The sequence below is a fragment of the Rousettus aegyptiacus genome, unplaced genomic scaffold (genome assembly GCF_014176215.1).
Source record: "Rousettus aegyptiacus isolate mRouAeg1 unplaced genomic scaffold, mRouAeg1.p scaffold_m13_p_14, whole genome shotgun sequence".
Lineage (NCBI taxonomy): Eukaryota > Metazoa > Chordata > Mammalia > Chiroptera > Pteropodidae > Rousettus > Rousettus aegyptiacus.
The window spans coordinates 57,113,281-57,127,536 of record NW_023416289.1 but is presented as its reverse complement, the minus strand read 5'-3'; the positions used below and the strand labels follow the sequence as shown (position 1 = coordinate 57,127,536).

Genomic DNA, 14,256 nt, shown 5'->3' with positions numbered 1-14,256 from the left:
TAAGTCAAAAAAGGGTAAATGGTTTTGTAAAAATAAATGCTCCCTTTTTAAATTTTCAGGAAAAAAAAAAAGAAATAGTAAGCTACGGTATTGACGTTGCAATTATGTCTTGAATGCAGTTTAGTGAGCTGCCAGCTTCACCTGAGGACACTAAATTCTTAATTTTCGGTCATTTTTTTTTTTTTGTGAAACAATGGTCTCCTCTATTGAATTATTTATTGTGATTTTAGTGCAAGTCATGTAGCAGAAGGAAATGCTATTTTAAAAGCTATCGCGTGCAACAGTACTAGATTTCTGTTTCATCTCGATTTTACAAATATTGGTGAATACACCTGAAAGCGACATGGTTGTCAACATAATTAAGACGTGAACCGACGCGACGAGACTCCTTCGACAGAACGATGCAGTTTGCTTTCTGGTAAACACACGCCGACAAACACACAGGGCTGTTAAGGATGTTGGTTCCACTGTCCTATGACACCAATTTTTAAGCTCGCTTTCATCATATGCAAAATCACCTCCAAGTTTTCTTTTTACTAGCCTTTTCGGATTCAATAGGCACAGATTTGGTGCCGAAAGAATAAGGAAATAAATAAAAGTTCCAGTGGGGATTAATCAAAAAAGAGGAAAAAAAATCTTTACGAGTCCACAAATCAGGAGTTTCCCAACCTCCCTCCCCCTGATAAGTGTAAAAACCGAAGGCTGCAAATGTTTTAATTGTTGAAAAAAGTCATGTGAGCCATTCGCTGGCAGAAATGATTCATTTTTAATAGACATCATAATTTTTTTCTGGAGCAATATATATTTTATCAACTAAATATAGGCCTCTGTAATTATTATCTCTATTCCCATATAATTAAAAGCCTCTATGTAGATATCATTAAATAATTACAGATGTGCAAAAGAAATGCTTATTGTGTCTCTAATTCATAAAGGGACAATTGGAAAACTATTCATTAATTTGTATTTACATTTGTGGCAATTAAATTAGCACTACCTGGAGCACAGAGGAGGGCAGGTCGGAGGGCTTCCATCGAAAGTCTGAGAGCAGAGCTACACTAAGACCACGTATGCCTTTCACGTTGACTTAGAAAATTATGTATTATCGTGACTCTAAAAAATAGCCAAACTGTCGATCTTGTGTGTGTTTATAATATATGCATATATCCTAAATTACATGTAAGAGATGTGTATGTTATATACACATATATGCATGTGTGCATATATATGATATATATGTATATACAGCAAAAAGGACATAATATAGTATAAAATGTACATTATATGTATCTATATACATGCACACACGTATCTCTACATAGGATGGTGATGCTGATGCTGATGCTGATTTTATAGCTTGCAAATGTTTTAGTTCCTTTGGGACCGACTCGTTCTTGGCTCTATTCAGTTCGAAAGACCAAAATTACACGATTTTTGAAGCAGTGGGGTATATTCAAGTCCCAGTTTAAGAAAGGGCATTCTTTTACCCTTTATAAATGCGCAGTTTTATATGTATATATCGCTTTGTATGTGTGCTTTATTTAGACATCACATCGTTCCATACGTCATTTGGGACGTGTGTTTTATTTACATATCATAGCATAGCACATCACCTGTCTTACACTGTGAGAGCCGAGCACAAGGCCCATTTGTGGGCTGCTGGCAATCCCTGGGCTCAGCGGGCAACCTTTGGGGCGTATGGTCTACAGACTGTTCCAGGGAGATCAGAACAGCCCAGAGCTGGGGGACATGGCATGTGACCGGGCATCTGGTTGTTCAGGTCCCTGTCCCTTGAGGTCCTGTGTTATCCCTCCTCTGGGCTCCATTGTGCATCCTTAGGGTTCACAGCAACATCGAGGTCTCATTAAAACAGAACGATAAGCTGGGCCTGCTGATGGGGGACGGACCACACACGGGGACACCTGACTCGGCGCAAGAACAAACTTTTTATGTCATATCCACAGGTTTGCCTATCTATGCCTTTATTCACGCCAGGAATAAATGCTTGGTTAGAATACAAATAGATGTCCTCGAGGGGACATCCTCTTAAAAAGGAGTCCTCCCGAGCCTGTTAGAGGGATGGGGAGGAGGCATCCTGTTCCTTCCACCAATCACCCCTCCATCAGCCTCCCAGACCGTCAATTTTCGCTATATATTGGGGCGATGCATAATATTTCCTTTGAAAAAGGATTTCTTTGGCACTGAGAAAAGTGATCTGAAAAAACTAAATTCCAACACTCAAGTTCTAAGCATCGATTATTTTTGGTCTTGATTTTCTGCATAAGTTGTGCTTTTTTTTTTTTTCCTGCTCATGAATAAATCCTAAAAAAGAAAAAAAAAAGAGGCAGAGTTGGCGTAGTCCTCCTTTTTCTTTGTTTTCCAGCATAGGGCTAGAGGATCCACAATTCTCAGCTGGAATTCTGGAACAGGAAGCACCGCGCCCCGCCCCCCCGCCCCGCATCCCTGACACGATGCGCATCCTGTTTCCTAGTGGGACAGTTTGTGCCCATCTGGTAGGGGAAGTGCCACACCCACCGATGTAGTCTTCACGGGACAGCCGGTGGCCCTGGGGGCGAGGCCCCGGTTCACGCTAAGTCCCTGACTCAGAGCACATGCTGATGACAAGGGACCACATTTGTTGATACCGTGGATGAAGAACCATGAGCAAGATGGCCCATTTCCCAATTCGTCTCTCCGCTGGGAATCAACACACTGAAATATACAGGTCCTGAGACATCCTCTCTACATCCAGCCCTCTTGAAAAAAAGAACCACTTGTTTCTTCTTCCTGCCCCTTTTGCCAGGTAGGGAAACCCCTTTCCCCAGCCCCATGCAAATCTCCTCACTTTACAACTGAACCTCGGCGCATTCTCAGGCTAGGTGAGCTGTCCTAAAGTTTCGAGAAGCAAGTGGGTGTCCGAATGATTCTTAGACCCTCCGCTCTTTCTCCCTTTGACTCTCCTTTGACCACTCCTCCCTTTCTTTTTAGCTTTGTCGAGGTCAGTTACGGAGACCTGAGCGCCCTTGGCTCAGCCGCGCGCATCCTTCTTCTGGAAGGGGGCTCCCGAGACGCTGGCGCACATGCGTGAGGACACGAATGACGACGGGCCCGCGGGCCTGTGCTCCCCACAGCTCGCCAGAGCACGCCACGTGCTCCGGGGAGGGGGGTCCCCAACTTTTATTTTTTTTTAAATCGAGGACCCCTTTCACCATCTGCTTCTGACTCCCCATGAATCTCATGAACCGAAAAACACCCCACTGCATTCATTAAGTACACCGTGTGGCTTAGTCGATGACAGATGTGAGGTTTCTTAGGCTTTTCAAAATGTAGGAAATGGTTATAGGGCTTCCATTTCTCCCTCTGGGAATTCTTGTGTTTTTTTTTTTTTTTAAATTTTTTTATTATTATTTATGCCTACAGCACCTGGGCTTCCTAGGTGGTCTCCCATCCAAGTACTAACCAGGCCTGACCCTGCTTAGCTCCCGAGACCAGACATCGGGCTTGTTCAGGATGGCATGGGCACAGACCACGGACCGTGGCTCCACTGGGGCGTGGACCCAGGGCCTTCTGCGTGTAAAGCAGACGTGCTGACCGCTACACTATGGAACCACATCCTAGGAACTCTTAAGAGCTAAGAGGACCCCAATGTGGGGGTCACTGTAATAAATGACGGCACACTGAATGAGAAGCCCAGAGATAGATATGGACTCTGTCCCCAGAGCCCCTGTTCCTTCATCCATAAGTCCAGGGGCATTTGCAGCCCATGGCTTCTCTTAGGCCCGCGCTTTCGCCTCTCCTGGATCTAAGCCCTCAGGGACAAGTGGGCAGACACCTCTCTGTCAGGTGGCCTTCGGTTCCCCAGCCTCCCAGAGCATCCTCGGATGTGGAAGCGCATAGTGCCTCCTTGTCCTCTGGGGGCGGGCAGGAGGGCCCTGGGAAGCCCTGGAGGAACTCCCAGGTGTGCGGCGGGCCCGGGGCCAGAAATTAGATCTGCCCGGGAAGTGTCGGTGACCAGCGACGCACACTTCTGAGCCCTCGGTGATTAAATGGCTTTAAAAATGGCGACATCAAAGACGAACAAATCAGAGCGTGGCTGTGCCGTGGGTCTGTGATACCTGTTATCGCGGCTTAAGTATTTCTTCAAACATGATGTCGAGTCCAAGAGTCTACTTAATTATTATTAGACTCAAACCGGGTTACATTCCGAAGCTATTTTGGAAACAGGAGATTCTAATATTTACTGGTGGCTTCCACCATTTCAACAAACGTGTATTTAGGGAGCAGCTGGTGTCTGCGAGCCTGAACCGTAAAGCTGGTGTTTAGAGATGGAACCGATAATTCTCCCACTCGTTTACAAGATCGCACTTAGGAAAGAGCTCACCTGAGCTTGCCTCATGCCAGAAGCCATGGAAACGCACAACTTGGAGGACCTCGTGATATACACACACCCTGGACCTAATGGATGGTATCATTTTTCTCCGGGGTAGAAATAGACAGACGTTGAGTGGATATGCACATGGAGAGAATCTGATTGCACATGGTAAGTTTGTGTGGATTTGAAGAATAATATCAATTATATAGATCATGATAAAAATCACCCCATTTAAATCTAGTGGGTAAAGAGAATAGTAAATTCTTAACCAGTTGGATCAATTCTACTGGAATTAACAGAGTGAATTCACTAGCTTTTTTTTTTTAACTCCAAATTCTGTGATTCTATGTAGACCAAATTAAAAAAAAAATGATAAATTGGATGTGGATGAGTGGTGTAATCCTTGTTGTGAATGAATCAGTTTTGGCCTTACAATATGATGTTTCATTGCAATTCATGTCTCAAAAAAGAAATTCTAATTCTAACCACCCAGCATGAAATGAATACGATTTTATCACCCGTGTATCTAATATTCCAAGAAAGATTTACTCGAATAGCAACACATTTCTAATTCTATCTCTGATGGACATGAACCAGACAAGCGGCAGTCCAGTGACCTGACCTCGTGATGGTGTGGGGTTAAGAGGGAAACTGAGGCTTTGCTCCAGGCTGCACCTGCCCCCCCCCCCCCACAGCAGCCCCGACGATAAGACCACAGCTCAGCACTTAAGGTTCAAGACATACGACCCGGATTCGAATCCTGACCATCTCTGTGTAATGTGATCTCATTACTGCAGCTCTCAAAATCTCAGCTCCTTCATCTGTAAGTAGATGATTAAAATTGCCTTTTTGAGGTGATTAAGTGAGATGGTGTACGTCAAGTGTCTGAGCATCGGGAATGCTTGAGAAACATGCTGATATTGTTATCATCTATTTATTTTACTTACTTATTTTGGGACTCAATGAAAAGTTATTTGAGCACTTTATGAAAAAAATGTCCCCGATGAACTTAAAATATCAGGGCTGATAAAGTTATTTTTCTTTCTCAAATTAAAACTTTTTCAAAATATCAACAAGCAGAGAAACAATCTGTAAAGGCTTGAAATCTTCAGTTTTTATTTTTGGCATGTCTTTGACATGCCTATTTTTTTTTTTTTTTGTATGCTATGACCAACGGGGAATTGGAGAAAAGATTAGAAACCCTAAATATAATGTAGGCTCTATAAATCCACTTAGCTTGAGAATGACTTTCTGGGGCAACTGCCCTTTCCAAAATAAATTTGCAAATAGCATCCTTATAAAAAATTAGGATTTGGCGAGGCAAAAGAATTTGGGCCATATCAGCTTGTCATTCAAAACCTTAAAATATTTTGTCTTGCTTCAAGATAAATGGCAACAAGTGAACTTAAGCAACTAAGAAAAAATAAATATACAACTTCTTGAGAGTACACAAATAACAAGACGTTACCAGAAATGTTTTTACTACTAGCGCGGTCTAATGATCGACGGCTATGGATGATGTCTGTGTTATGGCCACCTACGGCAAAGCCCGGGACCCTAGAGGAGCAGAGAGGACGAGGGGCGAGAGGGCCCCCCATGAAACCTGTCCACCTCCTGTCCCCTCCCTGCTCGCCCTCCTGCGTCCTTCCTGCAGTGCATGTGACAAGTGACCCGCCCAGGAATGGGACCGTGTCCAGTCGGGAGAGCTGAACGTCTCCTTCTCTGAGGCAGATGGTACACTCGGGAGCATAAGCAAAAGGGAAAAGGCTGTGGTCACAGCCCCGTGAGCGCGTCTGCAATACCATCTATGCTGGAAGTGATCGTCAAAAGGCACAGTCTGGCATCGTGCTTACATCCTGAGGGATGAAAATGGAGGGTCATTAAGCCTTTCGGGCAACAAGGTCATGTTCAAGTCCTGCTCTTCTGGGAGCGGGTGTCATTTAGGACCCGGCAGGGAGCTGATGCCGGCCACATCCTGGGAGCCTGAAAGCCTTGGTTCGCCTGTCATCTCTGGGGTGGGCTGGAAATGTGGGCTCCTCATTGTCCTAAGTTAAACAGCTAAGTTTCCTTGAGTCATTTGTGTTAGTGAGAAGCACATGGGCTCTGGGACCAGGTAGACTTGGTTTCAACATTCCTTCCTGGCCACGTGATCTCAGGTGAGTTGTTCAATGTCTCGTGATTTTCCCTTTCTTCACCTAAGTGATGGGGTTAGAAAACACCTCCTCCCTTCGGGTTTTGGGGGTTGATACAATGAAATAGCATATGGAAGACAACACGCAGGTCCAACGTGGATGGGCAAAAAGCATATATCCTGCCTCTCTCCAGCACAGTCTTAATTCTCCCCTGTACAAATCGCATGTGACTAAATTTACACGAGAGTTCTTTTCCACGAGCCTAGAGCTATGAGGCTTTGCTTTGCCCCGACTGGCCGAGGGAGGGAGAAAGCCAAGAAAAGCCAGCAATGGCGATAACCGATACCGCTCATACCTCCATGAGTCTCTCCTCATAACCAGGGAATTCCCTTCCCGCCTCACCTGTGAGCTGAAGGTACTGACTCGATGAGGAGCGCAGAAGGAAGTCTGACGGGAAGAAGGCCTGCCTCTGGGTATGGCAGCTCCCCATCCCCACCTGAGACAGTCTTAAAAGTTCAGAGCCAAAGTCTTCATTTGGAGGGATTCCGCCACAGTGTTAACGCTTCTATCAGTCACACGTCAAACAGTCTAGAAACTCTTAATCCGAAACGATTGCCCAACAACTCAATGAAAGAAACCACACGACGACCCCCTCCTTTTGATACGTGAGCGGCCCCACGACGATGAAAGGTTGATTCGAAGTAAAGAAGAGCAAGCCTTACCTGCCCCCTCCATTTCGTCGGTGTCCTGGTGTGAAGAACGATCATCTTTTGCCTACACTCGTAGGTTGGCTGTGTTCTCAGTTCACGGGGACGTCCCTCTGAGTGCTGCCTCGCCACCCGGGGCTGTGGGGGAAGAAGAACAGACGGGGGTTCGTTGTAGCTAAATCTGGATTCGAGTCATGGCCTTGACACTGAACAGGTGTGAGACACCGCCCACCTTCACTCCAGGTGTTCGGGAAACTGGGCCCCAAGCAAATTAACCCCATCCTTGCTAAAGGTCTGGAGGGGGTGAAAACCGACCATGTCTGCCGAAGGTCTGGGGTGTAGGAGGCACTGAATAAAGAGTGACTCCTATTGTCATTGTCATCATCATGTTCTCAAGCTTTCTACTCTCAGGAAAAGACTGGGGGGCGGGGGTGGGGGGCGGTCACCCTCTGCCTCTCCATTTATACTAAAGAAGCTAAACTGTGTGACCAGCCTCATTCTGGTGCGCTAGGTCAGGGGCTGAGGGTCCCATGAATGAAGACATTTTTCGTAACTTATTATTGTGTAAACATCATTGAGGGTGCGTCGATATATAGCGGCAGCTTGGTGAACAGGCTGGTGAACTCGTGTGATGCCCAGGTATTTATTTCTGGTTACCGCCTTCTCTTCTACCTCTGACTTTCAACTTGCCCTTGGCCACCCTCATCCTTTTATAGGTAGAATGTCTCCCTTCTCGGCAACCAATTCAGGTTCCTGATCTGCAGATGCTGACAGCTAACCTTCTCAAGACACCTGGCCATGGTTTGGTCATGGCTCCTGTACATACTCCTAAATTTTATGTAAATTTGAGCTAGAACAGCAGTTCTCAACTGGGGAGAAAGTGTCTGGAGAGACCTTTTGGGTCGTCAGGACTGGATGAAGGCGTTGCCAATGGCATCTGGTGAGTAGAGGCCCGGGATATGGCCAGACATCCTGTGATGCACAAGACAGCTCCCGGGCTAAAATGCTCACAGCGCTGAGGCTGAGAATCTCGGAGGCAGAGTGACTACAGACTTTTTCAATTAAATCAGGACATTCGGGGAGTGAAAGCACTCTTAACAATTAAGCCGAGGCGGCAAGTATACTGGGACCGGTACCGCAGCCAAAAGGGATCACGGTCTCTTATCTCGAGTTCGTTTTCTCTTGGACCGATGAGCTGTTGTTCGTAAGCATAATTTTAGTTGGCTTTCCTGACTCACTTACGGCCTTTTTCGCCAGTTAAACTCTTTTTCCCCTCGCCTTCTAGAACCTATATGAAGAGCCTACGTGATAAACCTTCTCTGCTTATTTATAATCTGTTCATAATCTTTGTCCTTGACAAAAGCTACTACGAACCTATCATGGAGACAAATTCACCAAGTATCACAGCTCACAGCGCAGAGAAGAGTCTATCTCCCGCTATGCGTAATTTAATGAAATATGCAAAGCAAGGCGCAGTTCCCTTGAGGGGCACTCCTTTAAGTTACTCGGGTTTACCGTAAATGTTCTTATGGCACAAAATGCATTTCTGTTGAGTTAGATAAAATTGTATAACTTAAGGTATGGTTGATACCTGTAAAAAATAGGTAAAAAATATGCAAGTTCCCTTGCCCAGGACATAGTAGCTGTTTAATAAGTATTAGTTCCCTTTGTCCTCAGATTCCATATAACACTTTGAGAATAATTTTAAGCCACTTAAGTTGATTCTATAAGTTTCTGAAGGACCGACTCTAGGGAATACTTAAAGTTTGTGTACTACGTTTCTAGGCCTTTGTAACACAGCGCCATGGAATGGGTGGCCCAGACCACAGAAATGTATTATCTCACAGCTCTGGAGGTGAGAAGTTCAAAATCGAGGCGTTGGCCACTCTGGTGCCTTCGGAGAGAAGGATCTGTTCGAGGCCTTTCTTCTTGGCCATTGGGAGAGAGCCCTCCCTACGTCTCTTCACATTTCTTTCCTCTCTCTGTGTCTGAATTTTCTCTTTGCGTAAGGACACCGGTCATGGTGGATTAGGGCCCACCCCAGGGAACTCGTTTCACCCCGATCATCTCCGTGAACACCCATTCTTCAAATAAGGTCCCCCTTCTGAGGTGCTGGCCGTTAGGACTTCAACACATGCATTTGGGGGAAGACAATTCAACCCGTTAACGCGATGCCATGGAGAGATTATAAGCTAGATTTAAATTTTGTAGAAAGAATATTTTCGTAATACCTTGCTATAGAGAGAAAATTCCGGAGCCTCTACAATTTGGAAATATGAGGGAAGGAGCCTTGGGTTATTGTAGGCCACTAGGAAATGCTTCATAGAACTTTATCGTACTTTCCTGAGGAAAGCCCGTGGGTCAAATGTTGCCCTCTGTCTTCTGAGCATCTTACGCTATTGCCATTCATTTATTTGTCTATCCTCTCCGAAATCTCTCGAGTCAGCTGTGAGACATCCTATAGGGGACAGTGCGAACGAACGAACGTGAGGTCATTTGTTTCACACCATCTGCTCTTTCTAAAAGCAGAAATAAATTTATTGTCTGCCTTCCCTTTATCGGATGCCTGACTGTTTGACTGTTTAGAGCATGACAAGGATTCTGGGATTCCAGGTGTGTTGATGTTTCGGTGGGTCCTGTTCATGAACTAATCAGGGCGGAGGTGGGCCTCAGGGAAGCCCAGGGACCTACCTGCCTGGGACCTGAGCCAGGGAAGGCTTTGCCTTCCTCTCAGCTTGGAACACGCTAGAAGGTTGCTGTCTGACAACGAGACCAGGCAAGGAAGAGGAAATTTAAAGATACATATCTTTAAATACACCCAAAGGGATATGCCACAGTGCATATCTGTAAATTTCCTCTTCCCATCCTGATGTGTGTATACATTAGACAGGTATATTGTAAAATATGTATAATATATATATTGTTTTCTCTCTCTCTCTGTTTGAAAAGAACTGTGGACAGGGAGCTGGTTCCGGCCCCCACCTGCCAGGGAACTTGCTGAGCGACTTGAGGTGACACCCTTAACCTCCTAGGCATCGACCTGCCTTCTCGGCTGCAAGGTCAGAATATTAGCCACACAAGGTCCCCTGCAACGTTACCATCTTATGACGGAGACTGCCCCAAGCATTAAAAGTGACCGTCACGTGGTGAACCCGAACGCTGACTCGGCCCCTCAGTAATTCTGCAACTGCGTTCCTGTCATTACTTACTGAGGCTCGTCAGGTGCAGGGAAGTGTCAGTGGGCGTTCAAACAAAAGGGAGAATTCTTCGAGTCACCTAGCGCTGACCTTCTCACCTGGTCAGTCCCCCAGCTGCCAGCCTTTCCCTGTCCCCGTCCCCACTCCTGGAGGGCTCGGTGAGCTGGCAGAGAGGGCTGGCTGGCATGTGCGCCGTCTGTATGCTGTGAACGCGAAAGGTGCCGAGTAAAAAAAACTTCTGCAGCCCAGGTTTGCCTCTTCTGATCAGTACCCCGCCCCCCGGTTACGAAAAGTGGGGAGTTCCCAGGACCCCGGTCCAGGCCTGGATTCTGTACACAGAGGCTCCTTTATCTGCTTCACGCGCCACAGCAGGGCAGCCTCCAGCTTATCAGAGTGTCGTTAACGGGGGCAGCTGCTGGTAAACAAGGAGGCTGTCCACACCAGGGCCTCCGTCAACAGGAATTTAACTTTAATCTGTCCCTTGCTTAAAGAAACACCAGTCTCTCTCTCTCTCTCTCTCTCTTTCTCTGCCGCGGATCATTTATTTATCTCCATCAGCGTTCAGATAGGCTGGCTTTGACTCAGGAAAGCCCGCTGGGATAGAAAATTAATAAGGTGCTGGGGACATTCACCGAGGGGACCTGCCTGCAGTCAGGCGGGGGCCGCTTAGCTGGGGAGCCACCGGACATATTTATAAAGGCGGCCGCCGCCCGAGCGCCTGCGTTTAAGCGATTAACAAATGTTTCCCTTTAAGTGGACACCTCTTGTTCTAAATATATTTGACAAGAATGCGTAGAGTCACGCGGAGGGCGCAGAGGGCAGGGCTCGGGGCCTCCCCTGCAGGCCTGGCCGGCCAGCTCCCTGTGCCAGGCGTGTTGTCCTCCTGCCGGTGGGCAGGCTGCCAGCCCCGGCGGCCACCCGCTGTTTAACGACAATGGATTTACTGCGTCTCTGCATATTGGCGTTATTTTGTATAAACAAGGTTAACACTCCTTTTAAATTAAATGCGCCACCTGTGCCCGGATGGGTGACCTTGCCGGCTTTCTTCGCCTGGCCCTGGGAAGCCCAGGCTCTCTCCCTCTCATTCCAACCTGTAGCTCTGGCTGGAAATCTCCTTTTTTTCTTTTCCTTTAAATAAGGCTCTTGGAGGGAGTGGCTGATCCCTCAGGCTGTGACCCCCGGACTGGGTGACTGAACCCAACCGACAGAGGTTCCGGGTCCGCCCCGCAGGTGAGACCGACCCACGACCTTGCTCCCTGCGCGGCACACAGCGGATCAAGGTCACGCCCAGGGCCTGCGTGGCCACCGCCAACACCGGAGCTCCGGGACCTCCCCGGTTGGGCGGTCACAGTCACAGCAAAGTGATAGCCTGCCTTGTGGGCCCTGCCAAGGCTGCCTCCAAAACAGCGATCTCCAGAGGGGTCCAACACCGTGAAAAAGGTTCTTTGTGTGTCTCTCTGGTGTGGCATTGATCTCCTACAAGCCTCCACACTCCCCCCGCCCTGCAGGAATGTGAACACCTGGAGGAATTCTCCTGGCTTTGCGTTTGAGGAAATTTAATGGTGTAAAGAGACTCAGCGGGGAGCCCCGTTTGATATGAGAAGCCAGCGATCTGCGAGGCTGAGCCGAACAGGGGCTGGAAACCACTTTGCCTGGGAAAAGTCTGCCCCGCAGACACTTTAAGTGTGGCTCGGAGTCGTTCAGGAAAATTCAGATCGATGGCACCGTTTTGGAAGCATCTAGAAGTTTCACTGAGAAGCTTCAAGCCAAACGAACCTCAGTCGACTCATTGAATTCAGAGTGTCACCTCACACCCTTTCCATCTGCCACCTCCTGAATGGGGCAGGACTATATTCAGGAGTCTGGCTCGAATTCTAGACCTTTGTCTATTCCATCGCTTTGTTAAAAAGGTCATCGGACCCGGAGAGGTGCAGCAACTTCCTCAGTATCACCTGGAGGTCCAATGTTGTCACCCAAAAAGTATCAGGGAGTTTAAATTGCTGGAAGTCTGTGTTTATTAGCACATCGAAGGAACTGATTAAATACCTTCTCCTTAAGGAGCTCAGACGAAAATGTCTCTATAAAAAGGCAAAGTAAAAATTCCAGTAAGTGATGCAATTTTAATTGCTAGATCCCAACGATTTTATGTATTTTTTTTATTATTAAAAAAAAGTCCGAACACAGATTTATGAATACCTTTCAATGCATGGGGTAACACGTATCCTTGCTTCTAAAATTTCCTTAAAGGTTATATTTTGTGTGGGTGACCTGGGGGGCCGGGCGGAATTAAAAAACCTAACATTAATAAAGTCCATCATTTACACTAAGTGTCGAAGCCTGTTTTTAATCATGTGAAACGGTGTGGACATACACTAGGTTTTGGGGACATCGTGATGGATACGGCGCAATCAGACACTTGGTTAGTTAAGGATCAAGAAAATGAGTAAGTACGTAGGACATCACTGGGTGACTAGAGCAGAGGTTGGGGCCACACAACTCTGGACGGCCAAGTGAACTTGACGTTGCCACGCCCTAGGCGATTTCATTTGTCTTACTGCGAAACAAGTCAGAACAGGGAGGCGTTGACCTTAGCTCCTAACGGTGAGCACCGTTTGCCAGGCGTGACGCTGGCCTCGTCGGGGTCCGGGGGCTTCGTGCTCACTTTGCCCTATGTGATCTTCTTCCTTTCCAATGCTGTGATTTATGTACTAGCCATCCTGCAGAACCCATGTGTTTAAAAATTACTCATTGCCAGACATCGTTATGGACTTTCTATGTACAATCATCTCACTGTCTTCTCTCTCCAAACCACGAGAGAGGAATGTTATTTCCTCATTTTACAGATAACGAAACTGGACCGTTTGTCATCACCATCGACATCATCGACTGCATCTTCGTCATATTAAATAAACTTATGGAAACTGAATCTGGAGACTACTTCGGGGTATCAGATTTTCTAGGATGGTAAAAACTCAAATATCCTTTGCACCGTAAGACCGAATTCCCAGACGAAATGTAAGGCTGTCATGAGGTGACACACGGCAAACAACTCAGGCCCAGAAAAAAAAAAAAGGACATCTTTACAGAACGAGGGGCTTTTGCACAGAGATTGGAGTAGAAATTGCTGGAAGGAAGAATGGCTGAGGACTACGGCTGTCGGGAATACAAGAGGTAATTTCTGGCTGATCCTAAAATAGCCCTTCCTTAGGACAGAGAGAAATCTGGTACCTTCTGGAAGCTTCTCTCAGACTATGAAGCAAATTCCTTCACAATAATTTTTTTTTTCTTAGACTACTCTCCACCGTGCCCCGCGGCTCCCCGTTTTGTCCCACTGCTGTAAGCGTGGTCCTCTTCCCTGTCCCTCAGTGAATGTACCTTGGGTCATAAGCTCAAACTATTCTTTTGGACCTCGAAGCAGGTTAAGAAAGAAGAGGTGTTGCCTGGACAGTGTTTAGTTTTGTCTTAGTGCCTATAAGTCACATCTATGGATTTTCCGATTCTCTCTCTCTCTCTCTCTCCATATATACATATATAATATTATATAATAATAAAGAAAATTGGGAAAACTAGGAAGGAAAAAAAGTCACCGAAAATTCTACTACTGCAAATATTTTGACATTGTTTTTTTCCAGTCTTTTTAACTAACATATATGAATTTTGTCATGAAAAAGCACACAATTCGGATCCCTGTCATGCTGTTTTGAATGCTGCTTTTTCACTTCATAAACGTTTCCTACTATCAAATGTACTTTCGGGTTTTCGTTTCAATAATTATATAATAGTCATTCTGATTATTTCTTATAGTTTTACATAATGCAGATTAATAATTCCCCTATTCCCGGACACGT

At 46.3% G+C, this 14,256-nt stretch overlaps 1 protein-coding gene across 5 annotated transcripts in view; it reads right to left on the bottom strand.

The window, feature by feature from the left end:
- The window catches only part of LOC107509365, a 951,183-nt gene that overhangs the window by 63,803 nt on the left and 873,124 nt on the right, over positions 1-14,256 (bottom strand). For 4 of the 5 annotated variants that reach the window (XR_004954347.1, XM_036232010.1, XM_036232013.1 and 1 more), the window contains one exon: positions 5,538-7,349. Coding sequence is in view for 4 of the 5 variants with exons in the window: in XM_036232010.1 (XP_036087903.1) it covers positions 7,077-7,349 (273 nt within the window). In the remaining variant the exon portion in view is untranslated. Of the gene's footprint in view, positions 1-5,537; positions 7,350-14,256 lie in introns of those variants that run through there. The other variant, XM_036232014.1, reaches the window with a different exon arrangement.